Here is an 18,245-nt window from a genome sequence, read left to right on the forward strand (position 1 = left end):
GTTGCAATGAGGTTTTCCTGTTTTTTGATAAACAAAATATATGATGTTTGTGTACATGACATGTGCATTGCAGCCTGATGAAGAACATAGGGTTCTATAAGTGGAAGTTTTTGTTACCATTTCTGTGTAAACGCAGAAAAGAGTCGACTGTGATAGATATCATGCTTATTCAGTCATGGCATGTGCCAAACACACGTCATAGCCAAACAACAATGACCTTCTAACAGCCATTAGTGTAGAACCTATAGTATTAGCGCATATCTTTCTTTGCAAAGACATCACCCACTATTGGCCTGACATACAAGTGACATTGTCAGTTTTTTCAATAATGTTGCGGTTTGTGAGAAGTTTCACAAAGTAGGCACGGCATGAATGGACATGTAAAAAAAGAAAGCAACAATGGGAAGGAAGTAGAGCCAATGGACAGGCAATAAAAGACGGCAAAACCGGAGAACAATGTTGTACTATTCTCCTGGGTTACACAGGGCTACATTCCTGGCAGCAACTACTTAGTCGCTGGGAGAATTACAAGCTCGTACAGACACAAAAAATTCCCCCCACACACACAGACAACCACTTTACGACACTTCTCTGTTTACCAGTAAAGTCATTTGATTGCCAAGCACTAGTTGACCATCATTGGCCTGACATTAGTAGGAGAAATTAAAAAGCAAACTGCAATTACGCTGTTTTATAACCGCTCCTTGGATTTTTACAACCCTGATAACTTTCCTTCATAAAACAAACAAACAAAAACAGATCCAGAGAGCCAAGTGCTTCCCGAGAGCCACATTTACTCAATATGTTGTCACTTATCACAACAGGACACCAATTTTAAGATGTGTATTTAGCCAGCCACTTAGCGTGTGCACATATTTTCAATCCAACAACATTACGCCTCTAAAATAAAGCAGTTTTTGTCTTATTGTTTCTGCACAGCACATTGCAGCATCCCTACGCCCTGCTTCTTTGTTCCTGCACTTTCCATCTAATTTGTAAGTGACAAGAGAGCACAATATAGCGTTTTATGGATGTCTTTGTCAGAGGGAAAAAGTGCGTAGAGGATCACATCGAAGCCGTTGGAAGAAAGCAGATGTGGTGGTTTAAGACATGACAGCCCTCGTAAAGATGATATATAGTCTATCCATCACTTTTCCAATTTTCTTTCAGACTTAGTATTGCTATTTGACAATAATCTTAAAGGTGGAATTAATTGCAGAAAAATGGTGTGTACCAGTATAAACGTGTCAAATGGGAAGCTGCAGTCGGTTTTGTCGTGACATAATGACTTTATTTCAAACATCACTGGTAGTGAAAGCTACTTAGACAACTATAGCAAGAGTATTTTTTCCAAGGATATGGCAAATCTAGAGTGCTATATCAAACGTGTAGACACAAAGACAACCAGTGTTGGGACTAACGCATTACTTTGTAACGCGTTACTGTAACGCCGTTATTTTCGGTGGTAACTAGAAATTTTTATATTCAGTAACTCAGTTACCGTTACTACATGATGCGTTACTGCATTATTTTACGTTATTTTTTTATGGAGTATCAGCTAAAAACAGAAGATCTGAGTGTGTTTTATTAGAGCGCTGCGGTGTCGTCCTTCTGTGTCACAAGGAAAAGAAAAGGCTTTCTTTGTGTGGGTGGGGGAAGGGGGGGGGGGGGGGGGGGGCTCCCAGACTGTAGTTGAGGGGTGCAGGGGAGACGTTCCTCCAGGGCCTATGTACTTCGGGGCTAAAAACCTTCACTTTACGCGGCAGTGGGTCTTTACAGCTCCGGACTCGAGGGTGAATGACGAGGCCGGCGGTTTGTTGCAACTTTGTGACTTTATTGGTGTCTTGCACTCAGTCATCCACCAAGCTAGAGCACCTGCACGCACTCACTGTTGCCGCTCCCTCACCTCTCTTGCCCACTCACTCATGGACGTCACTCACCTCACATGCTGTCATATCTTAAAGGTCCACACACACGCTACTCTCATAACAACTAACAAGACATCATGGCGAAGCCAGAAGTCAAGTTTCTTAACATGGAGACATTCTCAATACTTTTCCTTTGTCGAGCACAAAGAAAATAACATTTTAGTTAAATGTAAGTTGTGTCTTGGATCAAAGATCCTATCTACTTAAAGTTAAAGTGCCATTATGTTGCAGCTATTTAAAATAGTTTTGTCAATTTGTTCTGGCCTGAAATAAATTGGCCCTTTGAAACATATACCGTATTTTCCGCACCATAAGCCGCCCTGGGTTATAAGCCGCGCCTTCAATGAACGGCATATTTCAAAACTTTGTCCACCTATAAGCCGCCCCGTGTTATAAGCCGCATCTAACTGCGCTAAAGGAATGTCAAAAAAACAGTCAGATAGGTCAGTCAAACTTTAATAATATATTAAAAACCAGCGTGATGTGGGCGCGCATGGAGTCGTATATCAACATGGACGGAGCTGCGTGAAAAAAGCCACCCGGCCTCTTCGCGTAAACTTCCCTTAACCACTCGCTCATCTTTTCTTCATCCATCCATCCCTTCGAGTTAGCTTTTATGATGACGCCGGCTGGAAAGGTCTCTTTTGGCAAGGTCTTCCTTTTGAATATCACCATGGGTGGAAGTTTCTGGCCATTAGCATGGCAAGCTAGAACCACAGTGAAGGATGACTTCTCATTCCCTGTGGTGCGAATATTCACCGTACGTGCTCCCGTTGTATCCACAGTGCGGTTCACAGGAATATCAAAAGCCAGTGGAACCTCGTCCATGTTGATAATGTTCTCTGGCCGGATCTTTTTTTCAGCTATCTTGTTTTTACAATATGCACGGAAAGTAGCCAGCTTTTCTTGAAAGTCTTTAGGCAGTTGCTGTGAAATAGTAGTCCGTGTGCGGATGGAGAGATTGCGTCTTTTCATGAACCGGAAACCTGTCGCTTAGTAGGAGCCATTTTGTGGTCTTTACAGATGTAAACACACAAAGGAAATGAAACGTAATATCCGCGCGCTTCTTCTTCTTCTACGGGGGCGGGTGGTTGCTTACAGTAGAAGAAGAAGCGCTTCCTCTTCTATGGGGGCGGGTGCTTACCTTGGCGGTTGCTTGCGTAGAAGAAGAAGCGCTTCCTCTTCTACGGGGAAAAAAGATGGCGGCTGTTTACCGTAGTTGCGAGACCTAAACTTTATGAAAATGAATCTTAATATTAATCCATATATAAAGCGCACCGGGTTATAAGCCGCACTGTCAGCTTTTGAGTAAATTTGTGGTTTTAATAGTGCGGAAAATACGGTATTTGTCTTTGTGTGTTGTATGTAGACCACATTGCTTAGCAGAGTTCAGTGATGCAAACGCATGTCAAGTTGATCAACAGATTGTATTATTCTCCAGTGCAATAACAGTACTGAAATGAAGGCTATAAGGGCATTAATGGGAGCCTTAAAAAAAAAAAAAGAAGAAAAAAAAAAATTAACTAAATAGTTACTTTTCACAGAAACGCATTACTTTTTGGTGTAAGTAACTGAGTTAGTAACTGAGTTACTTTTGAAATAAAGTAACTAGTAACTGTAAATAGTTACCGGTTTTCAGTAACTAACCCAACACTGAAGACAACACACTTGACTGAGTGAATATTATTGTGTTGTGTCGCAGAAGGAGCTTGTGTGTCACAATATGCACCAACCTTCCCTCCCTGAAGAATTTCTCTTGGAGATTCTCCAGCAACATCTTGACCTCGGCCCTTACCAGCTCCTTGATCACCGGCGGGTCAGCCAGGGGGCTTCTTGAACTGGTGAGAGGCCCCCTCGGCCTGTCGCCAAGAGGTCCTCCCTGCTGGCTGTCCTGCCATATCTTGTGCCACATGACTGCCTGCAAGAGGAAGAAGTCACAGTGAAGACGGGCACTGGGTTTACATTTCGTAAAGGACTACCTTGAAGTTCATTGAGTGAAAAACCTATATTAATGTGTCGGTGCAGCTTAAATCCACCGTGTGTGAGATCTATTCTGAAAAAAAAGGTTAGTTAGCAACATAACTGAAAAAGTTATGTGCGTTTGTATAAAACCTTCAGGAAATGTCGGGAATGGGATAAAGAAAAAATGATTACATTTTGGGGGCGCTCCGGCTAATTTTTTACTGTCGGATAGTTTCTACTATGTACCGTTAGTTTACGTCATGAGGCACAACTTCTGTGTGTGCATGTTAGTGCCCTTGGCCCCGCCTCCATAGAGACTGATAGCCCTTTTCCACTGCAGAGAACTTTGGTGCTGGAGTAGATTAAGTTCAGAGTTGGAGCTAAACCGCTGTTGGTTCTACACCACTTTCATTTCCCACTGCCCTCCAGAGCCGTGTTATCAGGTCTCAGTGGTTATGCCTTTGATTGGTAAATAAGAAATTAGCGTGGGAACATCAACATATTCTTTAAAAACAATGACAAGACCCAAACATGCTGAAGTTGATGCTGCTGGTTATACAGTCAAAATTTACAATGTGGTTATGATGTCATCTTATTTGTTTCGTTTATCTTTTTTAAGCTAATATATTCTTTTTTTTCTATTCTTGTCTGACAATAATTGTGAAGCAGCCTGCGTTAGAGCAGTTTTGATTTTCTTATAACCATTAATGTTTTTTTTCTACTGCTGGTGTTAATAAATGTATTCGTGCTCATTAAATTTTCAAAGAATTTAAGGCACCTCACACACAAGTTAAAAACACAATATTCCTGTATTAGCAGAGTGTTGAAAAGGTGAAAAATAGCATTATAACAGGAACATTGTGTGTGTAAATACGCTAATTAAAAAGGTTTTGTTCAAGGTATTACTGTGGTTTGTTTTATATCTACACCAAAACTTACTTGCAGACTGTCATGTAGATCCTTTGATGGCATGTCTGAGATGTATTTTTTCCCTGTATGTCCATGACATACTTGCCAACCTTGAGACCTCCGATTTCGGGAGGTGGGGGTGGGGGGCGTGGTCGGGGGTGGGGTGGGGGGCGTGGTTAAGATATATATATATAAAAAATCCTTGACTTTCAGTGAATTCTAGCTATATATATTTTTTTTTATTACATATATACATAAATAAAAGAAATACTTGAATTTCAGTGTTCATTTATTTACACATAAACACACACATAACACTCATCTACTCATTGTTGAGTTAAGGGTTGAATTGGCCATCCTTGTTCTATTCTCTGTCACTATTTCAGAACACACACATTATACAAATATACATTATAAAATCAATAAGAAAACGGGAGCTCTAATTTGGGAGTCTGAATTAGGATCAGAAGTTCCTATATAAACATTGCGTACTCAAGTCGCCATTTTGTATTGATTACTGCAGCTGTGCACTGGATTCATTCACAAATACAAACTACAACTCACAAACACTTTAGAGTTAGGCTCCACCATCAGAATGTGTACTTAAATTTATAAAGATCACATGGATATTATTCAGTGAGTTGATTCACCAAAACTAACCTGTTATACAGGAGGAAAAAGCACACAGGACGTTTCAATTGTTCAGAGACTGGTCGCGCTCATCAGAATGACAAGACACTTCCGGTCTGCAGGTGATAGCATTCAATTGGGAAGAAACGCCCTACTGCCCCCTACTGACCAATGTGAATACTGATAAATGTGGAATGACAGCTCCAAAAACGAATTCAAACCACCAAATTAAAAAAATAAATCAACACAAAAATGTGACACATTATGGGTGGGTCACATATGCATGTACAGTAGATGGCCTGTTTAAAAGTGTCACAACATTGCTGTTTACGGCAGACGAACTGCTTTACGGTAGACGAAATGCTGTTGTTGTGTGTTGTTACCGCGCTGGGAGGACGTTAATGAAACTGCCGTACAATAAACCCACATAAGAAACCAAGAACTCGCCCTCCATCATTAGCTGTTTAAATTGTGGGAAAGCGGACGTGTGAACAGGTTGTCAACACGTCACTCAGGTCCGCATGGAGCTGGAGGGGGCGTGGCCTCCAGCTCCGCCTGAATTTCGGGAGATTTTCGGGAGAAAATTTGTCCCGGGAGGTTTTCGGGAGAGACGCTGAATTTCGGGAGTCTCCCGGAAAATCCGGGAGGGTTGGCAAGTATGGTCCATGATGCCCTGATCTAACTTGCTTCAAAACAAGTTTACCTTTGGATTCCAATAAAGTAACCTGGCCTAAACACAGCACACATGTTCTTGTGTTGACAACTTTTATTAAAAAAAGCAAACACACGCTAATAAAATATTTGCTAAATGCTACATATATTGTTTGGTGGCTGAGGTAACTGGTTGTGGATTTCCTCATGAGTCAGTACTTGGTCTTCATTGATCCTTCTCCTGTTTCTCCATCCTGATTCATGACAACAAGTATTTTATGTAGTAAAGCTAGCAGCTGCACTTCATGACATTGTTTGAACTTACACTTCAGGTGTGTCAGGAGTTTAGTGGACTAGTTTGTAGATGTGAGCTTGTAGCAAAGAGGAAGATGATGGTCGCTCTTCATCGCCAGTGCTGCCTGCCACAAAAACAATATTGAAACAGAATATTAACAATCTCTATAAGAAGCAGTGTTGCACAATATATGTTTTTCTTACATAATTATAGGTTTACGATGAGACTTGGAGGGATTCAAATTCTTCCCGAAAGTGCATTGCGGCAGACATTTTGAAGGGCGAGCGTCATGGTTCACGATAGCGCTACACGTAACATTTCCAAACTATTCAGTGGAAAATAACATTGCACCGGCTGTGACACGGTGGAGAAATACTGTGAGACATTAGATAAGAAGTCCCTTCGTCGTTATAAGGAGCAAACAGACCAACATTGGATGCAAGGATCCATACAAGATCGACAAGTCTGAGTGAAGCAGTGACATCTTCCCCAATGTCTCATACCCGAACTTTGTAACTACCTAAGCCCAATTTACACTTTGAAAATGATAAAAGTCAAGATAGCTATGGCGGCTTTGTTTATGTATGGGTTCGTGACGTTTATGTTTATTTCTATAAACCCAGCGGACATTGTGTCATCAAGCCAGGCCAGAGTAATGCACCCTCAGAAATGATCCGACCTAAATGCATACTTGCCAACCCTCCCGGATTTTCCGGGAGACTCCCGAAATTCAGCGCCTCTCCCGAAAACCTCCCGGGACAAATTTTCTCCCGAAAATCTCCCGAAATTCAGGCGGAGCTGGAGGCCACGCCCCCTCCAGCTCCATGCGGACCTGAGTGACGTGTTGACAACCTGTTCACACGTCCGCTTTCCCACAATTTAAACAGCTAATGATCGAGGGCGAGTTCTTGGTTTCTTATGTGGGTTCATTGTACGGCAGTTTCATTAACGTCCTCCCAGCGCGGTAACAACACACAACAACAGTATTTCGTCTACGTAAAGCAGTTCGTCTGCCGTAAACAGCAATGTTGTGACACTTGTAAACAGGACAATACTGCCATCTACTGTACATGCATATGTGACCCACCCATAATGTGTCACATTTTTGTGCTGATTTATTTATTTTATTTTGTGGTTTGAATTCGTTTTTGGAGCTGTCATTCCACATTTATCAGTATTCACATTGGTCAGTAGGGGGCAGTAGGGCGTTTCTTCCCAATTGAATGCTATCACCTGCAGACCGGAAGTGTCTTGTCATTCTGATGAGCGCGACCAGTCTGTGAACAATTGAAACGTCCTGTGTGCTTTTTCCTCCTGTATAACAGGTTAGTTTTGGTGAATCAACTCACTGAATAATATCCATGTAATCTTTATAAGTTTAAGTACACATTCTGATGGTGGAGCCTAACTCTAAAGTGTTTGTGAGTTGTAGTTTGTATTTGTGAATGAATCCAGTGCACAGCTGCAGTAATCAATACAAAATGGCGACTTGAGTACGCAATGTTTATATAGGAACTTCTGATCCTAATTCAGACTCCCAAATTAGAGCTCCCGTTTTCTTATTGATTGTATAATGTATATTTGTATAATGTGTGTGTTCTGAAATAGTCACAGAGAATAGAACAAGGATGGACAATTCAACCCTTAACTCAACAATTAGTAGATGAGTGTTATGTGTGTGTTTATGTGTAAATAAATGAACACTGAAATTCAAGTATTTCTTTTATTTATATATATATATATATATAAATAAATAATAATGTATTATATATATATATATATATGTAATAAAATATATATATATATATATATATATAGCTAGAATTCACTGAAAGTCAAATATTTTTTATATATATATCTTAACCACGCCCCCCACCCCACCCCCGACCACGCCCCACCCCCACCTCCCGAAATCGGAGGTCTCAAGGTTGGCAAGTATGCCTAAATTTGACACCCTGGATAATCATGGATAACCAATCTAATGTCATCCCAGCACACTGTGACTGCAGCAGGATTGGGAGAATGTTGTTCTCATGTCGCTTTACTTTTGCTTTATGTGGAGGCTACAGTCCGTATAAGAGAAGAGAGTACTATTTTCATCAACCCAACTACTATCAAAGTTCTTCGACCAAGCACATTACGTCAATGCAAAGTGGGGCTATTATTTATTTTAAATTATTTGTTACTTACAAAACGTTTTACCTGAAATGATCCGAACAAAAACAAAGTTGTCAGCAGGTCACATCTTGGTTTATTGTAGCAATTAATCCATGCTCGCCTTTGCCGTTCACTCTTCTTTTCAGCAGCTTCCATTTGTCCAGAAATACGCTTAAGAATGCGATCCAAGCAAGGAATATCTCTCCCATCTCGATCGTGGTAGTTGACATAGCACACGTCGTCGGCATTCTAAACATTATTGGATAAACTATTGGCGACAATTAGCGTTTCACTAACTTTTGCCCTTTAATATGAATATTGGCAATGCATTGTGGGAAATGTAATCTAATCTGCCAGCACAAATGGTACAGTTGATGCTTTCATTAATTTAACTACAAAAAGCTAGCTTCCGAAAGCTAACAAAAGGCTAGCGCCTTTACACCCAAAACTATGCGGTAAACATGATCAAAATAAAAAAATACAACTTACGGGAGTTCAGGCAGGTCTGACTTGTCTTGTTGTCGCTTCTGTTTGGCTTGTAGCTTCCACCGTTAGCATTTAGCCAGCTTCGTACTTGTGTTTAGCAGCCCAGTAAGGTATGCTGGCCTGTTGCCAAAAACTATGTCGAAAGATGACATTCATCTTCCAACACTGCTACTTCTTCCCAGGTCGATGTTATGGTTTCGATATTTATTTTTACATATTTACTTTGAAGTGGATTAGGCAGCAGCAATCTCACCTGAATACTTTCCAAAGTTTGCCGCGTTTTTGTATCTTTTGCAAATGTACTACTTTCGAGAATGTCCAAATGTAAAATTAACAGCAGGTCTCCACAGGCGTCCAGAAATGGTAGAATTTTCTATTTCAATTACCGGTACACAAAAAAATTAACTTTGGGATGTGTCGGGGCAAAGAAGATTGAGGTGAATCAACTGTGTTTACAAAAAATAACTCCGCCTACCTCATTATGCTGCTCCAGCTTTGTTTTGGAGCTGGAATTGAACCAAAAAAAATCAGAGTGGGCAGCAACTTTTGGTGCTGTGGCAATGGAAAACGAAAGCTCTGAAATTCTACTCCAACCAGCTCTGGGACCGCTGCAGTGGAAAAGGTGTAAAAGAGTGGGTGACGACAAGAGGGTTCCCTCTGTTTATTTCATTTAGCTACAGACGCGTGCAAAGAGTAAACCCATTTGCAGCCTGTTTGGAAGCGACACACCAACAAAACAAAAACGATGCAGAGATGAAAATTACATTTTCCCTTTGAATAATTACCTCTGCCAAGAGGTTATGTGTTCGCTGGGGTTTGTCTGTCTGTTAGTTAGCAACATACAGTAGCTCAACAAGTTAGGGTTTTGATTTTGATTTAACTTACATGAAAAAAGGAACAAGTGATTTAGATTTTGGGGGTGATCTAGATCACCATCTGGATCAGGATTTTTAAAGGCTTTTTTACTATTGGGAGATGGGGCTTGGCATAGGTCTGTAGTAAGCGCTTTTCTACTTTCTAATACTTTCTACTTTTGTACTTTATGCTGTTTTCTTGCACTGTTTGTCCAGCACTCTAACAAATAAAGTTTGACTGATTTTGGCCAAACGTGTTAAGAAACATCTCTTAATCTATTATTCTATCAATCACGAGTCAGTGTAGACAATTTAAGTCCCTTCAAATCTCCTGAGGCGGCAAATTATGACACGTTCAATCTATCGCAGCACCAAGCAAACAATCTGAAGATCCCCATCATATCAAATCCTAGATATGATCGATTATTTAAGGCGAACTACACAAAATAAACTTAACATTATTAATATCACTACTACAGATACCCATCCATCCAGCCATTTTCTACCGCTTGTCCCTTTCGGGGTCGCGGGGGGTGCTGGAGCCTATCTCAGCTACAATCGGGCAGAAGGCGGGTACACCCTGGACAAGTCGCCACCTCATCACAGGGCCAACACAGATAGACAGACAACATTCACACTCACATTCACACACTAGGGCCAATTTTAGTGTTGCCAATCAACCTATCCCCAGGTGCATGTCTTTGGAGGTGGGAGGGGCCTATCCCCAGGTGCATGTCTTTGGAGGTGGGAGGAAGCCGGAGTACCTGGAGGGAACCCACGCACTCACGGGGAGAACATGCAAACTCCACACAGAAAGATCCCGAGCCCGGGATCGAACTCAGGACCTTCGTATTGTGAGGATACAATTAACAAAAATTCCTCAAAACAGCCTATAATATGGCCTTTTTAAACATCAGATCGCTGTCTCCCAAAACGTTATTAGTTAATGAGGTCATTAGAGACAACAGTCTTAACGTCATTGGTCTCAGTGAAACCTGGCTCAAACCAGATTCATTTTTCCCGCTTAACGAGGCATCTCCTTCTAACTATACGAATGCACATATTGCCCGTCCCCTTAAAAGAGGTGGAGGGGTCGCACTAATATACAATGAAAACCTTAACCTTACCCCTAACCTAAGTAATAAATTTAAATAATTTAAGGTGCTTACTATGAGGTCTGTCACACCGCTACCTCTCTACCTGGCCCCCCTGTGCCCTATTTGGACTTTATTTTCAGAGTTTGTCGCTGATCTAGTGACACACACAGATAATATAATTACAATGGGGGATTTTAATATCCGTATGAATACCACATCAGACCCTTCGTGCGTGGCGCTCCAGACTATAATTGATAGCTGTGGTCTTATAGAAATATTAAATGAATCCACGCATCGCAATGGTAATACAATAGATCTAGTCCACCTCCAAAGTTATGAAAATCCCATAGACTAAAGTAATGTCCGATCATTATCTTATAAAATTCAAAGTTCTAACGCATTGTCAACAAACTACTAATAACCACTGCTTTAGTAGCCGCAACATTAATGCTGTCACAACTATGACAGAGAATAATTTTGCCACACCTATTGTGTGTGACAATCATTGGTACTTTAACTTAACTTAATGACTCTTGCTGGCCTACTGCCTTCGGTAATGGCGCCATTCCCAAATTATGTGTGCTCTATCAATAACCTCACTAACAACTTTAACAATACCCTGCGCGACACCATCGATAGTATAGCACCGCTAAAGCTAAAAAAGGCCCCTAAAAGGTGTACGACCTGGTTTACAGAAGAAACTAGAGCTCTTAAACTATCATGTAGAAAGCTGGAACGCAAATGGCGTGTGACTAATCTTTGATTGACTGATCGATAATCCTTAATCTTAGCAAGACATTGGGTGCAATGGTAGGCTTCCAACTTTGTGGTAACAGTTTGGGGAAGGTTCTTTTCTATAAATCTTGTCGAAAGTTTTGTATATTTTACAGTCTGTAGCCATGATGTTGACATCTCTTAGCAGAAAAACAATCAATAAAACATAAGGGTTCATGGTACCATACAGTTCTTGTGGAAGTACGTTATATCCGACTGGGGACACTTTTGCATTCAGTTTTCTGCAATCGCTCAGAATTTCCCAGACTCCAGTCAGCTTGACAGCTACAGTAGAACCTTGAAGTGTAAGTTTAAAAAACAACTACTGCAAGTGTGCTTTGGAAAAAAGTGATGGACACCTATAAAAAAAAAAAGAAAATGTGTGCATCATATGTCTGGCTACCTGCACGCGTATTGCTTGTCAATCATGGCTGATCTCTCAGTCAAAATGAATACTCCAAAGTACCTGAAACACATGTTTTCTAAGTGTCTGTGTTCAGCTTTTACACACAACCACTGAGTGTGGCTGTGTGACCTGTGAGCAGATTTTCCCTCCTCCCTCATCTCATCCAGGAGCTATTTTAAGCAGAGTTTTGTAAAAACCCAAACTATTATGCCAGGTTAGCACATTTTTTATGCAGTTAAAAAGTACTGAGTGTGGCCTTGCAGAGTTGTCTAATCCACTGGTTCTGAAACATTTTTTCACAAAGTACCACCACAGAAAACAGTTGGATCTCCAAGTACCACCCTTAATGACCAACATTATTGCGTAGTAGACCTAAATATTCCTTAAAAACACGGCAGAGGTTTTATATAGCAAGCATATTTAATATATTTGGCCACTGTAACATTACACACACTTTGAACGGTAACACTGTGTTGAATATTTAATTAAGTGATTATTTGGCACACCACTAGATAGAGCCTGTGTACCTCTAGTAGTCTGCGTACCACAGTTTGAGACTCCCTGGTCTAATCTATAGCTGCCTCTAACTAAGCAGACCTTGATGAATGTGTTGAGGAATGAGAGTGCCTTTCGCGTTGGTGCACGGCCGGCATGGAGTTGATTACAAGGCCACAGGAGAAAGCCAAAAAGAAAAGTGAAGAAATTAGGAAGAAAAGGAATGAGGAAGTGATCTGCCCTACAGAGAATGTAACCACTAATTAAATACAGAAAAGCCTTTAAAAGTTCAGGTAGTTCTTGGAATTTTAAGGAGAACATGCCTTTCAAGTCCGCTTTGGGAGACGTCAGCTCAACGAATATTGTAGGGTTAACTGCGAAACTGTATTATACTTCAGCTTTTTCAACCCTTATTGTAAACAGTGAACCACTGCCAAGCATGACGTCAGACGAGACTTCAGCAAAACACTCACTAAATTTTAGCTGAGCCAGCATTCACTATTAATGTGTGTATTCAGCTTTTTGTTTGGTGATATAACAAGGAGGAGGAGCTTCATCAAGGAAGAGAAGAAGAATGTACACAGGGGCTCATATTCTCATAGACTCATATTCAATACAGTGAGACACACACATACAGGTAAAAGCCAGTAAATTAGAATATTTTGAAAAACTTGATTTATTTCAGTAATTGCATTCAAAAGGTGTAACTTGTACATTATATTTATTCATTGCACACAGACTGATGCATTCAAATGTTTATTTCATTTAATTTTGATGATTTGAAGTGGCAACAAATGAAAATCCAAAATTCCGTGTGTCACAAAATTAGAATATTACTTAAGGCTAATACAAAAAAGGGATTTTTAGAAATGTTGGCCAACTGAAAAGTATGAAAATGAAAAATATGAGCATGTACAATACTCAATACTTGGTTGGAGCTCCTTTTGCCTCAATTACTGCGTTAATGCGGCGTGGCATGGAGTCGATGAGTTTCTGGCACTGCTCAGGTGTTATGAGAGCCCAGGTTGCTCTGATAGTGGCCTTCAACTCTTCTGCGTTTTTGGCTCTGGCATTCTGCATCTTCCTTTTCACAATACCCCACAGATTTTCTATGGGGCTAAGGTCAGGGGAGTTGGCGGGCCAATTTAGAACAGAAATACCATGGTCCGTAAACCAGGCACGGGTAGATTTTGCGCTGTGTGCAGGCGCCAAGTCCTGTTGGAACTTGAAATCTCCATCTCCATAGAGCAGGTCAGCAGCAGGAAGCATGAAGTGCTCTAAAACTTGCTGGTAGACGGCTGCGTTGACCCTGGATCTCAGGAAACAGAGTGGACCGACACCAGCAGATGACATGGCACCCCAAACCATCACTGATGGTGGAAACTTTACACTAGACTTCAGGCAACGTGGATCCTGTGCCTCTCCTGTCTTCCTCCAGACTCTGGGACCTCGATTTCCAAAGGAAATGCAAAATTTGCATGGTTGGGTGATGGTTTGGGGTGCCATGTCATCTGCTGGTGTCGGTCCACTCTGTTTCCTGAGATCCAGGGTCAACGCAGCCATCTACCAGCAAGTTTTAGTTCTAAATTGGCCCGCCAACTCCCCTGACCTTAGCCCCATAGAAAATCTGTGGGGTATTGTGAAAAGGAAGATGCAGAATGCCAGACCCAAAAACGCAGAAGAGTTGAAGGCCACTATCAGAGCAACCTGGGCTCTCATAACACCTGAGCAGTGCCAGAAACTCATGGACTCCATGCCACGCCGCATTAACGCAGTAATTGAGGCAAAAGGAGCTCCAACCAAGTATTGAGTATTGTACATGCTCATATTTTTCATTTTCATACTTTTCAGTTGGCCAACATTTCTAAAAATCCCTTTTTTGTATTAGCCTTAAGTAATATTCTAATTTTGTGACACACGGAATTTTGGATTTTCATTTGTTGCCACTTCAAATCATCAAAATTAAATGAAATAAACATTTGAATGCATCAGTCTGTGTGCAATGAATAAATATAATGTACAAGTTACACCTTTTGAATGCAATTACTGAAATAAATCAAGTTTTTCAAAATATTCTAATTTACTGGCTTTTACCTGTATATACAGGGCTCAAATTTAACCACGGCAACTGTGGCAAAAGCCATGACCGCCCTCGGCATTTGCCAAAATGCCCTAAAAAATTTACCAACATCGGCGGCACGAACAAGCCGTGACCGCCCTTGACTTTTTGCTTGTTAATAGACGAGGGATGTAACAGTCAAACGGTATAATGACAATTTGGGATAAAATTCCAGAGGGTTAGTAATACCGTCTATTTTTTTAATTACTGAAAAAACGTCATTTATTAATGCATTTTACGCAACACGAAGTTAGGTGCATACACTAGCGTCGTTTGACTTGATAATAATGGCGGACCAACGACACAGACTTTGCTCCGGAGTTTTCCCCTCGGAGTAAACGGAGCCAAGCGCTTGGTTTAACCTCATTTTCCCTCGCTTCTCGCCGTGCGTTTAAGAGCGCACTGCTGTGTTTAGATGGAGACAGGTGTGGACAATATTGGAGACAGACACACTAAAAGTATACAGCGAAGGAGAAAACTATTTGATGTTGCTTTCCTTTCCTCAATACGGCGTTCATCAGCTGCTGTGACTGAGAGTTAATGAGGTGAGGATACATGCAGCAGGTGATGTGTCGTGAACGTTGTCACAACTTGTTTATAAAGTCTTTAGTTTGTTTACTGGGATGTTCACTCCTCCTTTCTTTAACTGCAAACTGTATCAGTGTTCAAATAACTTCAATACTAGCTTTAATGTTTTGTCATCTCATCGAATTGAACGCGGGTTGTGAAGATTGTGTATTTGATGTGAGAGGTGTCACACCTCTTTATTTTTGTTGGCCAAACTGTTGTACTGATAGGAGGCGTTGGAGAAAAACAAAGCTTGTTTATTTGACTTTATCTTCATTAGCCAAACTGCTTAGTTTTATTTTGATATTAAAAAGTAAACGAAAGGCTTTTTTTTACATTACTTGTGTTTTTTTCATGTCACAAAGGTATTACTTCAAAAACCATTCCTGTGACATAGCACGTTGTTAAAGTGTTATTGTGTGTAGTTAATTCCTATACGACATATTTCTGCTCAAACTCTTAATGGATCTGTCCCAAATACAGCATCTACATGTACATATAAATGTACATAACCTACATAAAAAAAAACAAAAAAAAACCTCCCTCTATTTAAATGTAAAAATGACGTTCACACCCCAACAGTGGTTTACCTAACAATCAGTAATCATGAGTTCAATATTGATAACAATAAGCTTAATTATTACTTTGGCCATAATTGGCAGCCCTAGATCTCATACATGAACACTATTTTTATCTATATGGACAAAAAGTGCAGTTACGTCTTATGGCCATCAGGTGGTTGCCTTAAAGGAGGGCTCATATTTTAGGGCACAAAGGCAAGTTAGAAGGGCACCAAGACAAACATTATTTTATTTCGAAGCATGGGCTCTAAAGCATGCATATATACATATATACATACATATATATATATATATATATATATATATATATATATATATATATATATATATATATATATATATATATATATATATATATATATATATATATATATATACACACACATACATACATACATACATACATACATACATACATACATACATACATACATACATACATACATATATATATATATATATATATATATATATATATATAACTATATAACTATTACTATATACATGCATGCATGTTTTACAGCCCCTGTAAAAAAAAAATTATATATATATATACACAGTATATACGCTAAAATGATAATTTACATACATTTTAGAATAAGTCTGTGTTATTAGTAATTAGAATTAAAGGCCTCAAATTTGCCTTGACCTTTTTAAGGTCAAAGCAAGTGTTGCCTTAGAGGGCTCATATTTTAGGGCAAGGAAAATTTGAGGTTTGTAATACTAATTATTAATAACACAGACTTATTTTAAAATGTATGTAAATTAGCATGTTAGTATATATATATATATATATATATTTGCATCATCAACAATTATGCAAATTATATGATGAGGTCACATTGGCCACGCCCTCACCACCACATGTAGATTTCAAGATGGGGCAAACACTGAAGATATTTTTACTTTTTTTAAATCGTCTGTTTTTTGATTGATTGATTGAAACTTTTATTAGTAGATTGCACAGTTCAGTACATATTCTGTACAACTGACCACTAAATGGTAACACCCGAATACGTTTTTCAACTTGTTTACGTCGGGGTCCACGTAAATCAATTCATGGTAAAATTCATGGTCTGTAACAAAAAACTCTAATTTATCGATAGAATCAATTTATTGCTCAGGCTAACTTTGACTAGATTGTATGCAGTAGGTTCTCAAATAAACAGCATAGTGTTCCTCTCATCTGTCGGATATTTCTTGACTGGCTTTTTTTGTAGTGGGTCCTTAAAAAACAACAACAAAGCTCTCCAGCATTCATGAAAGTTAGCATGGTCAGAAGTTGAAACATCAAACCCATGCAGGTATTGAATAGACAATAATATGGTTTCTCTTTTCCTTTGATCCCACTCATATGAAGATTTCTCACCAGCACTGAACAATCTTGAGTGAGGTCAACATGCCAGAAGTGTGGGTTCACTGGGTCTTGTGTAAATAAATATTCATGTCTGGCTGGCTTACATCTGGCAGCATCGCAGTGCCACTTTTTTTCTTTCTCAGCCAACTTTGGCTTTTATTAGGCAGTCTGGGAGTTTTAATTGCTGACTTTATGCAGCTCAGAGATCTAAGATACTTGCAAAAACGAGAGTTATTTTTTTCAATGCCAGAACTGCAGAGCTGGGTCAAAATCTGAGCATGACAGGAAAGTATTTTAGGTGGTGTGGACTGATCTTACCCGAAATAATGAGAAATGAGATACACCTTTTTGGCGAGTGAAAAATTCACATATTATATTTTTATTAATGTCAGGCCCTCACCCAAAAAAAACAGTTTTTTTATCAAACATAAACAACAATAATAATATAATCATTAATATATATAGAACTAATGGCATCCTCTACCATTTGTCTTAAACCTGTTAATATCTTAAAAAAATATATTTTTAGAAATAAACCTTCCCCCTAATAAATGCCTGGTAGTCTCTGCAGTTGGCAATAGATTAACAGCCTGGTCACTCCTTAAGAGAATACTGTATATTAACTGTATCATATAGTTGAATAAGGTATCAGTGAAGGGAAATGGAAATTAATCAATGATTTAATTCAATAAAAAAACATCCCCTCCTACCTCATCGTGTAGCTCTGTGTATGTGTCAACCAGCGAGCGCCCCAGCGTGGCGTAAATCTTTGGCATCTCAGACCGTGGAACATGCTCAACAATCAGACTCCACAGAGACGGACCCGGACACCCAATCAGGTTCCCGCTGGTAGACTGCATATGGCTGCCAGTCTGTGGAGACAAGGAAACAATTATTTAAGCAATTCATGTTGCGGCCCTGCGATGAGGTGGCGACTTGTCCAGGGTGTACACCGCCTTCCGCCTGAGTGCAGCTGG

The 18,245-nt window shown here is 39.9% G+C and overlaps 1 protein-coding gene across 1 annotated transcript in view; it reads right to left on the reverse strand.

The window, feature by feature from the left end:
- The window catches only part of ccdc24 (coiled-coil domain containing 24), a 44,005-nt gene that overhangs the window by 19,185 nt on the left and 6,575 nt on the right, over window positions 1-18,245 (reverse strand). The window contains exons 2-3 of the mRNA XM_061942847.2: window positions 17,979-18,140; window positions 3,662-3,846 (exon numbers count right to left, since the gene is read on the reverse strand). Of these exons, the coding sequence (XP_061798831.1) occupies window positions 3,662-3,846; window positions 17,979-18,128 (335 nt within the window). The 5' untranslated portion in view covers window positions 18,129-18,140. The remainder of the gene's footprint in view (window positions 1-3,661; window positions 3,847-17,978; window positions 18,141-18,245) is intronic.

Source organism: Nerophis lumbriciformis, linkage group LG03 (genome assembly GCF_033978685.3).
Source record: "Nerophis lumbriciformis linkage group LG03, RoL_Nlum_v2.1, whole genome shotgun sequence".
Classification (NCBI taxonomy): Eukaryota; Metazoa; Chordata; class Actinopteri; order Syngnathiformes; family Syngnathidae; genus Nerophis; species Nerophis lumbriciformis.